Below are 14,568 nucleotides of genomic sequence, written 5' to 3' on the forward strand. Positions count from 1 at the left end.
GTTCAAGGCCAGTCTGGGCAACAGAGTGAGACCCTCACTCAAAACAAAGTATAGACAGGGCCAGGTGTGGTGGTACACACCTTTTAATCCCTGAGCTCTGAGGCAGGCAGATCTCTGTGAGTTCCAGGCCGTCTCAAAACACCAAAGTCCAAAGAGGAGAGCTGGAGAGTTGGATCAGTAATAGTCTCCCTTACAGAGGACCTGGGTAGGATTCCCAGAACCCACATGGTGGTTCACAACAGTCTATAACTCCAGTTCCAGGGGAACTGATGCCTTCTTCTGGCCTCTATGGGCACCAGACACACAAGTGATGTACAGACAGACATGCAGTCAAAATATTCATATGTTTAAGATAAAGCTAAAAATATGTACAAAGTAAAAGTACAAAAAGGATTGAGGCTAGCTCAGTGGTAGGGCATGTGAGGTTCTGTCTTCCAGACCCAACACAACAATACACTTAACCAGAATTTCTCTAAGAAGTAGGATAGTGGATGGTTTTACTTTTTCTTTTCCAAAATTTAAGGAATATCTTTCTAAAATATGTACTAGCTTAAAAAGACACATTTGCCGGGCAGTGGTGGCACACACCTGTAATCCCAGCACTCAGGATCTCTGTGAGTTCGAGGCCAGCCTGGTCTACAGAGCTAGCCCAGGACAGACTCCAAAGCTACAGAGAAACCCTGTCTCGAAAAACCAAAAAAAAAAAAAAAAAAAGAAAGAAAAGAAAAGAAAAAAAAAAAGAAAGAAAAAGAAAAAAGAAAAAAGAAAATGAGGGGCAACAACCCACAACACTATATGATCTGGGTCATAACTTTCCTTCCTCTCCAATCTATGAATGTCCCAGGAAAGACCGCCAAAGAGGCAGAAACATGTAATGACTGGATACAATGGAAAGGGCAGGAAGGACCACATAAAAGTGAAGTTTATATCCCAAACACAAGACAATCAAGTGGAACTGAACTCTGCCTCAATTGTGTTGGCAGAACACCAAATTTACTTTCCTATCTCAGACAAACGCAACTGGTGTGGGTGGCGAGATCTTTTCTTCCACCGACTATTGAATGGCAGGGCTATTTCCACCCACTGGGCCTCAGCTTCCTTCCCTAAAGTGATGCTAAGAGCGCTTAATGAAAAGCTTGGTGCAGAAATTGGAGGGCAGTGCTAACACAAACAGTCGTTACCGTCTAGTGCCTGACAGTCTGGAGCAGCCTCTGCTCCGGAGTTCCCAGGAATACCGACTCCAAGGCCGGGGCTTTACCGCAAAGCCCGTCACCGAAGCCCGCGCTCTCTAGGCTGCAGGGCCTGCCCCGAGGACCCCCTACCCTCTCAGGAACGTGGGGGAAAGGCTCCCGGCACACCGCTGCTCCCCCTTCACCTTCCAACACTTACCCGACTTCGCCTTCCAACAAACCTAGAAGCCAGCGCTGCCTGTCCGCTCCGGAACAGCGGCCCAACTCAACCGGTACAGTTGAATTTTTGAACTCAGGCACCCAGTCGAATGTACCAATCAGAGAGCCAGGAACAAACAAACCCCGCCCTCTGATTGGCCTCGAAAAATGCAGCGACGCCGGAAGTTGCTGACAACTGGCCGGAGAGCCTTCAGGGAAATGTAGTCTCTTGCACTAAGGGCGCACATTAAAACTCTACTACAAAACCCAGAATCCTATGCTCCTATTTGGTTTGTTTGTTTGGGGTTGGAATTGGGGTGCGAGGTTGTTTTGTTTTGTGGGGTTTTTGGGGAGTTTTTTTTGGGGGGGGGTTCGAGACAGGGTTTCTCTGTGTAGCTTTGAGCCTTTTCCTGGAACTCACTTGGTAGCCCAGGCTAGCCTCGAACTCACAGAGATCCGCCTGGCTCTGCCTCCCAAGTGCTGGGATTAAAGGCATGCGCCACCATCCTCATTTTCTTGATTTGTAATCACATGAATTTTCTGAGTAGCAAGGACTATTTCTGCTTGCTTCCTTTTCTTCCATTCTTAATTCCTTCCTTCCTTTTCTTTTTTCACTTCCTGGCTTACCCTTACCTATTATCTCCACATCCTTTGCCTTTATTTGACTTTTTCTCATATTAAAAAAAAAAATACAAACTACTAAAGAACTATTTGCTACTATAGTAAAAATATTTGTTGTTGTTTTGCCTGTAACTCTGTGTGAGGGTGTTGGATCCTGGAGTTACAGACAATTGTGAGCTGCCAGGTGGGTGCTGGAATTGAACCCAGGTCTTCTGGAAGAGCAATCAGTGCTCTTAACCCCTGAGCCATCTCTCCAGCCCCCTGTAGTATAGATATGAGGTAGATCACTGAATCTACCCTGAGAAAAAAGATAAAGAAATAATAGGATAAATGGGTAGATCATTGAATCTACACTAAAAAGAAAAAGGGAAAAATATAAAAATGACAAAAGGTAGATTACTGAAAAGAAAAAAGAGAGAATATGGATATGATCAGATAAAAAGGCCAATTATTGGATCTACATTTAAAAAGGAACTACTTGTTTTACATAGGATAAGTAACAAAAATTTTTTTTGTCTGAGTTTATCAAATGTTACTGGACTGGACATTGTTAATATATATAATAGAGCTTTTCACCTGAATCTGTCAAATGTTAATAGACTAGACATCATTAATGTAATCTTGACTGTGTATATTGTATATACTTATTGGATATGATTTTTCTTGTATTAGTTATAACCTTTTTTTAATTTTAGACAAAAACAGGGGAAATGTGGTGGTATTGTATTCCCCAAAATATTGTGTTCCCCAAAATAAACTTATCTGGGGTCAGAGAGCAGGAGGCCACAATATTAAACAGGATAGGCAGTGGTAGCGCACACCTTTAATCCTAGCATTCCAGAGACAGAAATCCCTCTGGATCTCTGAGTTCAAGGCCACACTAGAAACAGCCAAACTTGGTGACCTACGCCTTTAATTCCAGAAACCCAGCCTTTAATCCCAGGGAGTGACGCAGAAAGTAGAAAGATATATAAGGCATGAAGACCAGAAAGTAGAAGCATTAGCTAGTTTAGCATTTTGGCTGGTTAAGCATAGGCTTTGAAGCAGCACAGTTCAGCTGAGACCCATTCTGGACTCAGGTTTCCAGCCTGAGGAAACAGGATCACCTGAGCTGTGGCTTGTTCTGCTTCTCTGATCTTTCCAGCATTCACCCCAGTAACTGGCCTCAGGTTTGTTCTTAGTAATAAGACCTGTTAAGATTCCTGCTACACTGCAGGCTTGCTTATTACTAACTGAAGGACCTGTTAGAATCTCCGTCTCCTTTTACAGAAACTGATTTCCTTATACAGAGCTCCCTACCAGCACAGCTGATTTTGACCTCACTGTGTAGCTCAGGCTGGCCTTGAACGATGATCCTGCCTTAGCCTCCCGAGTGCTAGGATTTGAGACAGGGTTTCTCTGTGTGGCTTTGCACCTTTTCCTGGAACTCACTTGGTAGTCCAGGCTGTCCTCGAACTCACAGAGATCCGCCTGGCTCTGCCTCCCGAGTGCTGGGATTAATTAAAGGCGTGCGCCACCACCGCCCGGTGTTTGTTTTGTTTTTAAGTTTCTTTTTTTTCCCCTCTGGAGCTGAGGATTGAACCCACTCTACCACTGAGCTAAATCCCCAACCCCTTGTTTTTAGGTAGTGCCTCTTGGAGTCGAAGCTTGCCTGAATCCTCACTGTGACTGAGGATGACTTTAAACTGTTCATCCTTCTGCCTCCCCCACCTCCCAAGTGCAGGGATTTCAGGTGTGTATCATCACGCTAGGAACTCACTCGTAGACCAGGCTGGCCTTGAACTCTCAGAGATCTGCCTTCCTCTGCCTCCTGAGTGCTGGGGTTACAGGTGTGCACTACCACACCGGCCTTTTTACTGTTTCTAAAGATTATTTTCTCCATGTTTATACATTGTGTTTCCTACAAGGAGCCCCGTGTGGTAGCCCAGGCCTTTGAGGATAGCACTCGGGAGACAGAAACAGGGTGATTCTCTGTGTATTCTAAGCCAACCTAGTGTGCACACTAAGTTCCAGGCAAGCCAAGGCTCTGTAAGGAGACCTTGTCTCCAAAAACAAACAAAAAAGTCTCCCACAGGCAGCATACATACTTCCTTCCAGCTCTCCTTCCCTGTCACTATGGAGTCTCCATACTCTGTCCAGTACCAGACCTGCCCCAATATTAACTGGCTAAAAGCAATGATTCTGTGATTTCATCTTTCCTTTTAAATCCCAACTGTATTATTGTCTTTAATAATCACCTTTAATCCCAGCACTCGGGAGGCAGAGGCAGGCCGTCATAGATTCTAACCCTCTGGAACTGTAAGCCCAACCTAACGCTATCTTTTATAAGTTGCCTTGGTCATGGTGTTTTATCAACAATAAAAACCCTAACTAATGCAATCCCACTAACAGGTCTTAGAGCACCAACCATCTTCCCCAGGACCTCTCCACACCAGCATGTCACCACCAGCATGTCTCGAGCTGACAAAGGCAGCAGCAGTCTCCTGGCCTTTCTAAGCAGGGTGGGATATGGCAATAGGCCCCGAGATGGCAGGCAGATCAACTTCTTAATTTTTTTTTTGTTTAATATTTATTTATTATGTATACAACATGTATGACTGCAGGCCAGAAGAGGGCACCAGGTCTCATTATGGATAGTTGTGAGCCACCATGTGGTTGCTGGGAATTGAACTCAGGACCTCTGGAAGAGCAGACAGTGCTCTTAACCTCTGAGCCATCTCTCCAGCCCTAAAGACACATTTTTCAAGTTAAAAAATGAATTAAAGGTAAAGGCACTCCCTTCCAACCCTAACCCTGAGTACCATGCTTGGGGCCCACACAGTAGAAGGAGAGAACCCACTCCTACAAGTTGTTCTGTGACCTCTACATAGGAACACACACACACACACACACACACACACACACACACACAAACACACACACACACACAAATAAATGTGATAAAGTAAAATTTAAAATGAACTGTTGTCGGGCAGTGGCGGCGCACACCTTTAATCCCAGCAGCACTTGGAAGGCAGAGGCAGGTGGATCTCTGAGTTCGAGGCCAGCCTGGTCTACAGAGCGAGATCCAGGAAAGGCACAAAGCTACACAGAGAGACCCTGTCTCGAAAAAAAACCTTAAAAAAAAAAAAGTAAAATATAAAATATAAAATGAACTGTTAATGGATAGAAATGCATTATGAAGCTATTATGTTTTGTTAAAATATCAGAAGGGGGCAGGAGAGATGGCTCAGAGGTTAAGAGCACTTGCTACTTTTTCAGAGAACCCCAGTTTGGTTTGGAGCACTCAGATCCAGCAGCTCATAACAGTTTGTGCCACAGTTACCTTCATCTGGCTACCTGACTCACCTGGAGAGGGAACCTCAGCTGAGGAACTGCCTCCAACAGATTGGCCTCTGTGCAGGCATGTCTGTGAGACATTTTCTTGACTGCTAATTGGCTGAAGAGGGCCTAGTCTACCGTGGACGGTGCAACCCCTACACAGGCGGTGCTGGATTACACAAAAAGCATAGGTGAGCAAGCAAGAGGAAGCAGCTGGCAAAGAGGAAGCAGCTGGCAAAGAGGAAGCAGCTGGCAAAGAGCATTCCTGTTGTCCCGGCTTTGGTTTCTGCCTAGGCTTCCTTCCTTCGATGATGGATTGTGACCTATGAGGCAAATAAACCCTTTCCTCCTTCAAGTTGCTTCTGGTCAGTGTTTTATCACAGCAACAGAAAAGCAATCTAGTACAGCCTGACCCTCTCTGTCTTCCATGGCACCAGCATGCATGTGATGCACATATATATGTGCAGGCACTCACATACACACATTAAATAAATAAATAAATGTCAGCCAGGTATGGTGGCACATGCCTTTATCCCAACATTCTAGAGGCAGAGGCAGGGAGATCTCTATAAGTTGACAACCAGACTGACCCACATAGGTATCAGGATCAAAACTCCCAAGGACAAAGGTGCACCAAGTCAGTAATCTCAGCTACTCCGGAGGCCAAACCAAGAAGATCACAAGTTCAAGGAAATGTGGCCAACTTAACAAGACCCCATCTGGAACTAAAAACACAACATGGTTGGGAACGTATCTTAGTGGTAGGGCACACTTGTACAAGGCCCTCGGTTCTATCCTTTGCATTGCAAAAACTGAAAGGGAGGGAGGGAGGGAGGAAAGGAGAGGAAGCCAAGCAGGGCTGGAGAGATGGCTCAGCAGTGGAGAGTACCTATTGCTCTTGCATGGGGTGTTGTCCAATTCCTACCACTCATAAGGTGGCTTACAACTCTAGCTCCAGGGGGATCTGAAATCTCTAGCCTCCTGGGGCACCTACACACATGCACAACCTCAAATACAGACAGACATATACAAACACACACACACACACACACACACACACACACACAAGATATTTATAAAATAATAAAAATAAATCCTTTTTTTTTTCTGGTTTGGCTAGTTTTTCAAGACAGGGTTCCTCTGTGTAGCTCTGGCTGCTCTGGAACTGGTTCTATAGACCAAATGTCCTAGAACTCATAGATCTGCCTGTCTCTGCCTCCCAAGTGCTGGGATTACAGACATGCCACTACTGCATTGGCAACAAAAATAAATCTTTAGCCGGGCGTTGGTGGCACACGCCTTTGATCCCAGCACTCAGGAAGCAGAGGCAGGCAGATCTCTGAGTTCAAGGCCAGTCTTGTCTACAGAGTGAGTTCCAGGAAAGGTGCAAAGCTACACTGAGAAACCCTGTCTCAGAAAAAATACATAGATAGATAGGTAGGTAGATAGATAGGTAGGTAGGTAGGTAGGTAGATAGATAGATAGATAGATAGATAGATAGATAGATAGATAGATAAATCTTTTTAAAAAATGAGAAAAAGTTGAATACAAAGACCAAATGAAAAAACAAGCAATATAAACAAACAGCATTTATTGCCAGATGTGATAGTGCATGCCTTTAATCTCAGCACTTGGGAGGCAGAGACAGGTGGATCTCTGTGAGTTCAAGGCCAGCGTGGTCTACAGAGAGAGTTCCAGGACAGCCAGGGCGGTTACACAAAGAAACCCTTTCTCGAAGTACAAACAAAAAGCCCAGCATTTACCACGACTAAAAACATAACGAAGTGTTCAACTTCACTCACAGTAATAGTAAACTAAAGATTGCTTTTCTGTGTTTTTTTATTGTTTTGTGTTGATAATGTTTTGAGACAGGGTTTCTTGTAGCCTAGGTGGAATGGACCATCCTTTGCCCAGAGGATGAACTTGAACTCCTGATCTCCTGGGTTACAGGCTCAGCTGCCTTTCAGTTTTAACCACTTCACCTCACTTACAAGAATGAAAACGAAACAAAAAACCAAACAAAACAAAACTGGACAAGGCTGGAGTTGAAGCACAGTGATCAAAAGCTATTCCCATGTGTCAGATCTCAGTTCTCTGCAACACGGAGAGTACCTGTGTGCACACTAGAACACACTGTGGTCTTCCCATGGCAAGAACTGGAGATACTTCGTAATTTGCTAATGGGAAGCTAAGCCAGGACAGTTGCTATATGGAGCACTTGGCCAATATTCATTAACATTCAAAACAGATTAATCTGCTCATACAGTGATAATTCTACTTCTAGGAATTTTTATATTACAAATGCCAACATATGCAAAACACAGATTAGACAAATTATAGGACTATTTGTAATGGGAAAAGATTGGAAACTACCTAAATGTTCCCAAAAGCGGGAAATGATTAAATGATAGCATGTCCTTATAAAGTTAATGTTTTTATGTTTCTAGTTGTTTTATTTTTTAAGACATGGTCTCACTATGTAAACCAGGCTGGCCTCAAATACACAGAGATCCACCAATGTCTTCCTCCCAAGTGCCGGGACCAAAGGGGTACACCAACACACCCTACCATGTTTTTTTTTTTGGAGCTGAGGATCAAACCCAGGGCCTTGTACTTGCTAGGCAAGCGCTCTACCACTGAGCTAAATCCCCAACCCCTGTTTTTCTTTTAATTTAGAAAATTAGGCCAGTGAGATGGTTCATCCTGTAAAAGTGCTCACTACTCAACTCTGACACCCTAAATTTACTTCCCAGAACCCCACGGAAGCCAGATGTGGCAGTTTTCATGTATACTCCAGCCAGAGCACTCCTACAGCAGAGTGGGAAGCAGAGGCAGGGTGATCTGCAGAACGAGAGAGACCTTGCCTCAAAACAAAGAAAAGAAAGAAAGAAACAAGGTGAGAGGCCCCACTGCTCCTGTGGTGTACCACATGCATGCCAGTGCAGAAGTGGGAAGGGGCATCAGCTCCCCTGGAACTGAGCTACAGAGGCCTGTGAGCCACCAAGTGAACGCTGGAAACTGAACCTGGGTTCTCTGAAAAGCGCAAAATAACTGCGCTAAACACTGAGCCATCTCTCCAGCCCCACATGATACACAATGATCAAAGAAAATTGGTAAATAGAGAGTCGCTGGCTATAATGCGCTAAACATTTGCATAAATTCTTTTTTTTTTTAAATTCACTTGCCGGGGCGGTGGTGGCACACACCTCTAATCCCAGCACTCGGGAGGCAGAGGCACGTGATTCTCTGAGTTCAAGCCAGCAGGGTCTACAGAGTGTATGCCAGGACAGCTAGGGCTACACAGAAAAACCCTGTCTCACAAAAAATTAATAATAATAAAATGAAATAAATTTAATACACTTATTTGTTAAGAAGTCAAGATTACTAGTGGTTTGGTCTGGGAAAGGAGCTGACACAAAATTTCCCTTCAGACAATGAGCATTATGCTCCAGGCCATGGTCAGGCCTTGTGTGGAAAGGCGCTGAGAACAGCACAGCACATCCGGGGAACAGCACAGCACATCCGGGGAACAGCACAGCACATCCGGGGAACAGCACAGCACATCCGGGGTAGCATGACAGGGCTGTGACCTGAGCGACCATCATAGAAATATTGAGAAGGTCAGCTTAAGGAGAATGGGTGAAGAGCTGCAGTGGAGGAGGGAGGAAGAGAATGAGAGACATGGAGAACAAGCCAGCCAGGGAAGCAGAGAGAAAGCAGGAGCCAGACATCTCTTACTTTTATTTTTTTTTTTAATTTTTATTTATTTATTTATTTTGTATGTGGAGCTGAGGATCGAACCCAGGGCCTTGCGCTTGCTAGGCAAGCACTCTACCACTGAGCCAAATCCCCAGCCCCATCTCTTACTTTTAAAAGGCTTGTCTAGGAGGTAAGGCTGGTAGCAGGAATGAAGTAGCACGTTTATTTGTAAATTCCTGTTACAGCCTTGAGAGAGCATCAGGCGGGAAAGGGAAGGCAGATCCGTTTCCATGATCTCATATTATGTGTGCAGACTACCAGGAGTTGTAGGGTCGGGGAAACAATTCTGAGTTAGTTCTCTCCTTCCCACTCTGTGGGTTCCAAGATGGAAGTTGGGCTGTCCGGCTTGGCGGCAAGCACCTTTCCAGGCCGAGCCATCTCACCAGCCCTCTCCTCTCTGTAAGTTCCTCATTTAACCTTCAGGCCACTGCAGGAGCACGGGGAGAGCTGGCGTCTGCTGGCTGGGGAACCTCAGGCTGACACAGGTGAAAATGGCCACGGACACACATGCCATTTCGATCCAGCGAAGGACGGTTTGTCATGTTGGTTAAGCCATGACTTGGGTTTCAGAGCAGCCTGGGTCCGTTCTGCTCCAGCACCCATCCTTCCTGTTTCTGATTCTCTCTGCTCGCCCCACTATTCCTCTTACTCTGGGTAATTAATTAATTTCTTTTAGTCCCAGCTTCCTTTGGCGGGTTTAATTACACCCACCTGAGAGATGAACGAGGCTCAGTGAAGATAATGAGTTCGAAACAAGTCTGGTGTGTCCGTTCCCACGTAGGCTCAGCTCTCCAGCACCTGACACACATTCAGTCAAGGGGCTTCCCAAAGGGGTAGAATGAACTCTGTTGCCAACAGTGTATTCTGCTCTATCTTTGGTGGAAGATGGTGAGCCGAAGACCCCAGATTGTCAGGTGATTTGGAAGTGGCTCTCCTCTTCCTGATGCCCTGTCAACAGTCCAGGAATCATGGAGAAAGAAAACTCTTGTTATGTTAGGGACTGGATAGTCCAGCATTGCCACCTGCAAACCAGGAGGCTGACATCCCAGCAGCTCCCAGTCCACAAAAGTTCAAAGACTGATATAAATTCAAGGCCAACCTAGCCTATAGTAAGTTCAAGGTCAAGGGCAGCCTGAGTTACATAGCTACATAACTAGACCCTGTATAAAAAGAAAGAACTAACCTGCCCAAGGACCTGAGTTCCACTCTTGGACAGAATCAACCCCCAAAAGTTGTCCTCTGACTTCCACACATACACCTACACTAACATGCTCATGTCCCAAATAAAATAATACATTTTTGAAAAAGCGGGGCTGGGGCTGTAGACCATTTGGTAGAACGCCTGCCTAGTATACACAAAGCTCTGGGTTCGATCCCCAGAAACACATAAACTGGGTGTAATAGTGAGAAAGGAGGCTCAGAAGTTAGGGTCGTCCTGGACTCCATAGCTAGAGGCCAGCTTAGACTGAAAAACTGTTTTTACTGCACTAGGCAGCCAGAGCCAAGCTTTGCAGTTTTGGTCACTCACTCTAAAGCAATTCTCCGTTCACTATCATTACCATAATACCAAGATTGGTTGGTTTGTTTTCAAGGCATTAGAGATTACCTTGTTTGTCTATTTTCCTAGTTGGATATTGTCTCCACCCCTAAGGTATAAGTCTTCATGAAAACAGAGAACATGTCTTGCCTTGTTCAAAACCATCTTCAACACTCCAAACAAACTAAGGGCACAGGAAAAAGTGCTTTTTCTGTATACAAACGATGGAAGTCCTAGACTGCATAAACGTGAGCCGGTAAGTCTATGTTTCTGCGACTCCTCCAATCGGTCGCCAGGGGGCACTCTTCTCCACGTATCGACGCTAGTCCCTCCTGGCGCGCGCTCCTCTTGCGTCTCGGGCTCGCGCGCGCTGCCGCGGCACCGGAAGTGACTGCGCTTGCAAGTTCCCCCGGTCTCTTCAGGGGAAACTGAGGCCGGCTTCTCCGGGAGACACGGTACGAGCCGTCAGCCAGGTAGGCCGGCCCAAGTCCGCGGCGTACAACTCGGCCGCGGGGCGCCCTGGTGTCTGGAAACCACCAGGCCGGTGGAGGGGGGATGTGGCCCCCCATGGCTCTTTGGGCTCGCAGGTGAGAGCCCCGCCTCCCGTGCTTGACAGGCGCTGCGCCCAATGGGAGCCTTTGCCGTCCCGCTTCCGTGCCGATTCGACCCGCGGATTGGCTCCGCTGGGGCGGGCCGCGGGGGCGAGACCCCTCCTTCCAGAGAGGTCTAGGGGGCGCCCCTGAGGGAGGGCAGTTGCCTAGCAACGGGGCGGTGGCTCGGCGTGTACCCGGCCTGGGGGAGCGCGAGCTGTAAGCGAGGCCTCAGCCCACCCACCCGGGGCTCCTGCGCGGAGCAGCCTCCTGCCCTCGAGCCCTGCAGGGGGCTCCAGGAGGCCGCTTTGGGCCGGGCCCCAGCAGAAACGAGGTCTCCGCTGTGGGAGCCTCGACTCTTCTTCCTGGCCGGTGGCGGGGCGCAGCGCCTCCCTTTCACCCCGTCTTTGTGCGGGGTGCCGGCGGCCATTGTGTCCGGGCGCGGAATGGAGGACCTGGCGGTCCCCCAACGCCATGTCCAGGGCCTTTGGGGAATTCAAAGACAACCGGCGCTGTCTGTGGGGGGTCTCCGGAATACAGCCTCTCGGAAAGGCCCGGGGGTGTGCTCTCCGAAATCAGCTCGCAGATCCGAGGCCGTGCCCCCCTCCCAGCGTCCCTGCGCGGAACCTTGAGATTCACTGAGAAGTCCCTTCAGGGGACTCATCCAGGGCTGGTACTTAAATAGAAAGAAAGAAAGGAGCGGGTGGGGGGCGGGGGGAGGATTACACTTAAGTCCATTCCTCCGGGAGCTTCTCCTGGCTCCCAGTAGGAGGCGGAGAGCCAAGGGGCGTGCTAGAGCGAGGGGGTTGGGCTCTCGGGTGGCTGGTGGCTGCGGACGCCCTCGATCTGGGCGATGGAGGAAGCAGGCAAGGGGGCAGGTTCCTAAGCTTCGCAATTCCTCTGTCGCCTCCTGGGCTGCCTACCAGGTCGCATGATCCCTCCGGCCGGGGCTGGGTTTTTGGGGTTTTTTTTTTTGTTTTTTTTTTTGCCAGCCGCCGCGAGGTAGGCAGAGTTACCGGCAACCCAGCCACCACCTCCTCCCGACCTATGATACAAAAGATCTTCCGGGGGCTGCACCTGCTTGCTGTCGCCGGAGATAGATTTGAATGTAGGTGGGGGGGGGGAGGCTGCCAAAGGGGGTGACTTTTTGAGGAAGGCATTTCGGAGAAAAAGGGGTGGGTGGTTGTAGTAAAAAGGGGCTGGTGAAACAATTCAACGCTTGCTGGTCTTTCAATTGGACTTCATTGAAGTCCCTTAGAACCTGGACTCAGACCTTTATAAGAGCCACAAAGAAACCAATTCTGGTACCTAGAGGAGGAATGGGATATTGTAAGGTAAATGACATGCATATTAAATTTTTCTCCTGAAGCTCTTTCTCTCTCTTCAGAACCTTATTCTGGCTTTGGATCCTGGAAGAGAGTCGCTAAACACAGAGCAGACCCAGTGAGTGAGCAGGTGTTTTGGACAATGGACTGGTTGAGCCCATCTCTACTATAAAAATGTCTCAGAGCAACCGGGAGCTGGTGGTTGACTTTCTCTCCTACAAGCTTTCCCAGAAAGGATACAGCTGGAGTCAGTTTAATGATGTCGAAGAGAACAGGACTGAGGCTCCAGAAGGAACTGATTCAGAGAGGGAGACCCCCAGTGCCGTCAATGGCAACCCATCCTGGCACCTGGCGGACAGCCCCGCGGTAAATGGAGCCACTGGCCACAGCAGCAGTTTGGATGCTCGGGAGGTGATCCCCATGGCAGCCGTGAAGCAAGCGCTGAGAGAGGCTGGCGATGAGTTTGAACTGCGGTATCGGCGGGCATTCAGTGATCTAACATCCCAGCTTCATATAACCCCAGGGACAGCATATCAAAGCTTTGAACAGGTTGTGAATGAACTCTTCCGGGATGGGGTAAACTGGGGTCGCATTGTGGCCTTTTTCTCCTTCGGTGGAGCCCTGTGTGTGGAAAGCGTAGACAAGGAGATGCAGGTATTGGTGAGTCGGATCGCAAGTTGGATGGCCACCTACCTGAATGACCACCTAGAGCCTTGGATCCAGGACAACGGAGGCTGGGTAAGAACCACGCCCCTTGTCTGTCTCTTCTTTGGAGATCCCTACTGCCCTTGTCGGTCTCTTTGCTGTTGCATGGCATGGTTGTTGAGGATGTTGATTGTTCAGGAAACTTGCCTGGCTTCATTTCAACACAAGAGGTTAACTTTGGAAATCTAGATGAGACAAAGTTCTTGAGAGACCTGCATCTTTCATTCTGGCGACCCTTGGGGCCCACAGTTTCTTAGTTTTGTTCCAGTTTCTCAGCAAAGAAAAACATAGCCTGTGTGTTTACTTGGCTCAGAACCTGTGAGAGTGGCAAATTCTCCCTGCTTTCTGCTCATTATCATGTCATGGGTCACCTTGGCTGGGAGTGATGAACATATACCTGGAGAAACTGAAGGGCTGGTAACCCCAGGCCCTTGTATACTTGCATGCATGGTACTCAGACCATTTGGCCAGGCAGGAGCCCCACCGACTTGGGTGGCAGAGTATTGTCTGATTTTTAGAGGAGCCAGTTGTGTCTGTGCTGTGCCCCTAAGTTCATTTTCCCCAAAGTATGCAACTTTGTGCACGGTTGGCTTGTTTGTGGCGCTCTTGCTGTGTCATATATTGAGCCCCAGGACTTTGCACCTCACTGCCCAGGGTCGGTTGGGGATCTCCAGCTGCTCTGCCTATTGCTTTTCTGGTCAGGGCCCTGGGGCCTTTTTACTGGAACGCTGTTTGCTGGCAGAGCAAGAACCGGGTCCGAGAGGCTCCATAGGAAGTTAAGATTTTGGTGACAGACAGGATGTGGGTGTGAGTCCTGGTCCCGTCACTTAACTCCCATGTGACCTTGGACAGGCTGGTTTACCTTCTGGAGCCTTAGTTTCCAACACAGAAAAATGTGGCAAGCTCTCTTGCTTAACAGAGTATTGTGACTCTTAGAGATAATGTGAACAGAGGCTGACGCCAGTGAGCGCCTTCTCTTCAGAGAATCCTTCTGCTTGTCACCTAGTCAGGGTGATCTAGAGGTGAGAGGCTTCCTCACCAGTAGCCACTGTAGTACGCAGTTTGCATTTTTTGTAATGAACTCCATTCCCAGATAGGGGAGCTCAGGGCTTACGAGAAGTATTCTGTCCCCTCAGAATATGTAGAAAATGGACAAGCTGTGGAAAATAAGTCATCCATTGAAGGAAGTGAGGTGGAAGGGGCCATGCACCATGGACTCGGGAATGTCAAGAATTCAGTTGTCCATAGGCTGGGCCTAGGGCGGGGCAAGCACTTTGCTTGTACCACTGAGCAAGAAACCTGGGTTTGCCCTGAAACCCATC

The 14,568-nt window shown here is 47.9% G+C and overlaps 2 protein-coding genes across 8 annotated transcripts in view; one reads left to right on the forward strand and one right to left on the reverse strand.

The window, feature by feature from the left end:
* The window catches only part of Tpx2 (TPX2 microtubule nucleation factor), a 39,600-nt gene extending 38,135 nt beyond the window's left edge, over nucleotides 1–1,465 (reverse strand). The window contains exon 1 of the mRNA XM_036185100.1: nucleotides 1,390–1,465. The gene's annotated coding sequence lies outside the window, so the exon portion shown is untranslated. The remainder of the gene's footprint in view (nucleotides 1–1,389) is intronic.
* A 9,531-nt stretch (nucleotides 1,466–10,996) lies between these two features.
* The window catches only part of Bcl2l1 (BCL2 like 1), a 54,792-nt gene continuing 51,220 nt past the window's right edge, over nucleotides 10,997–14,568 (forward strand). Inside the window, exons 1-2 of one of the 7 annotated variants that reach the window (XM_036184878.1) lie at nucleotides 10,997–11,099; nucleotides 12,586–13,279. In XM_036184878.1, coding sequence (XP_036040771.1) covers nucleotides 12,716–13,279 — 564 coding nt within the window. In that variant the 5' untranslated portion in view covers nucleotides 10,997–11,099; nucleotides 12,586–12,715. The other 6 variants (XM_036184873.1, XM_036184880.1, XM_036184879.1 and 3 more) reach the window with 6 other exon arrangements.

Source organism: Onychomys torridus, chromosome 4 (genome assembly GCF_903995425.1).
Source record: "Onychomys torridus chromosome 4, mOncTor1.1, whole genome shotgun sequence".
In the NCBI taxonomy this organism is placed as follows: Eukaryota; Metazoa; Chordata; class Mammalia; order Rodentia; family Cricetidae; genus Onychomys; species Onychomys torridus.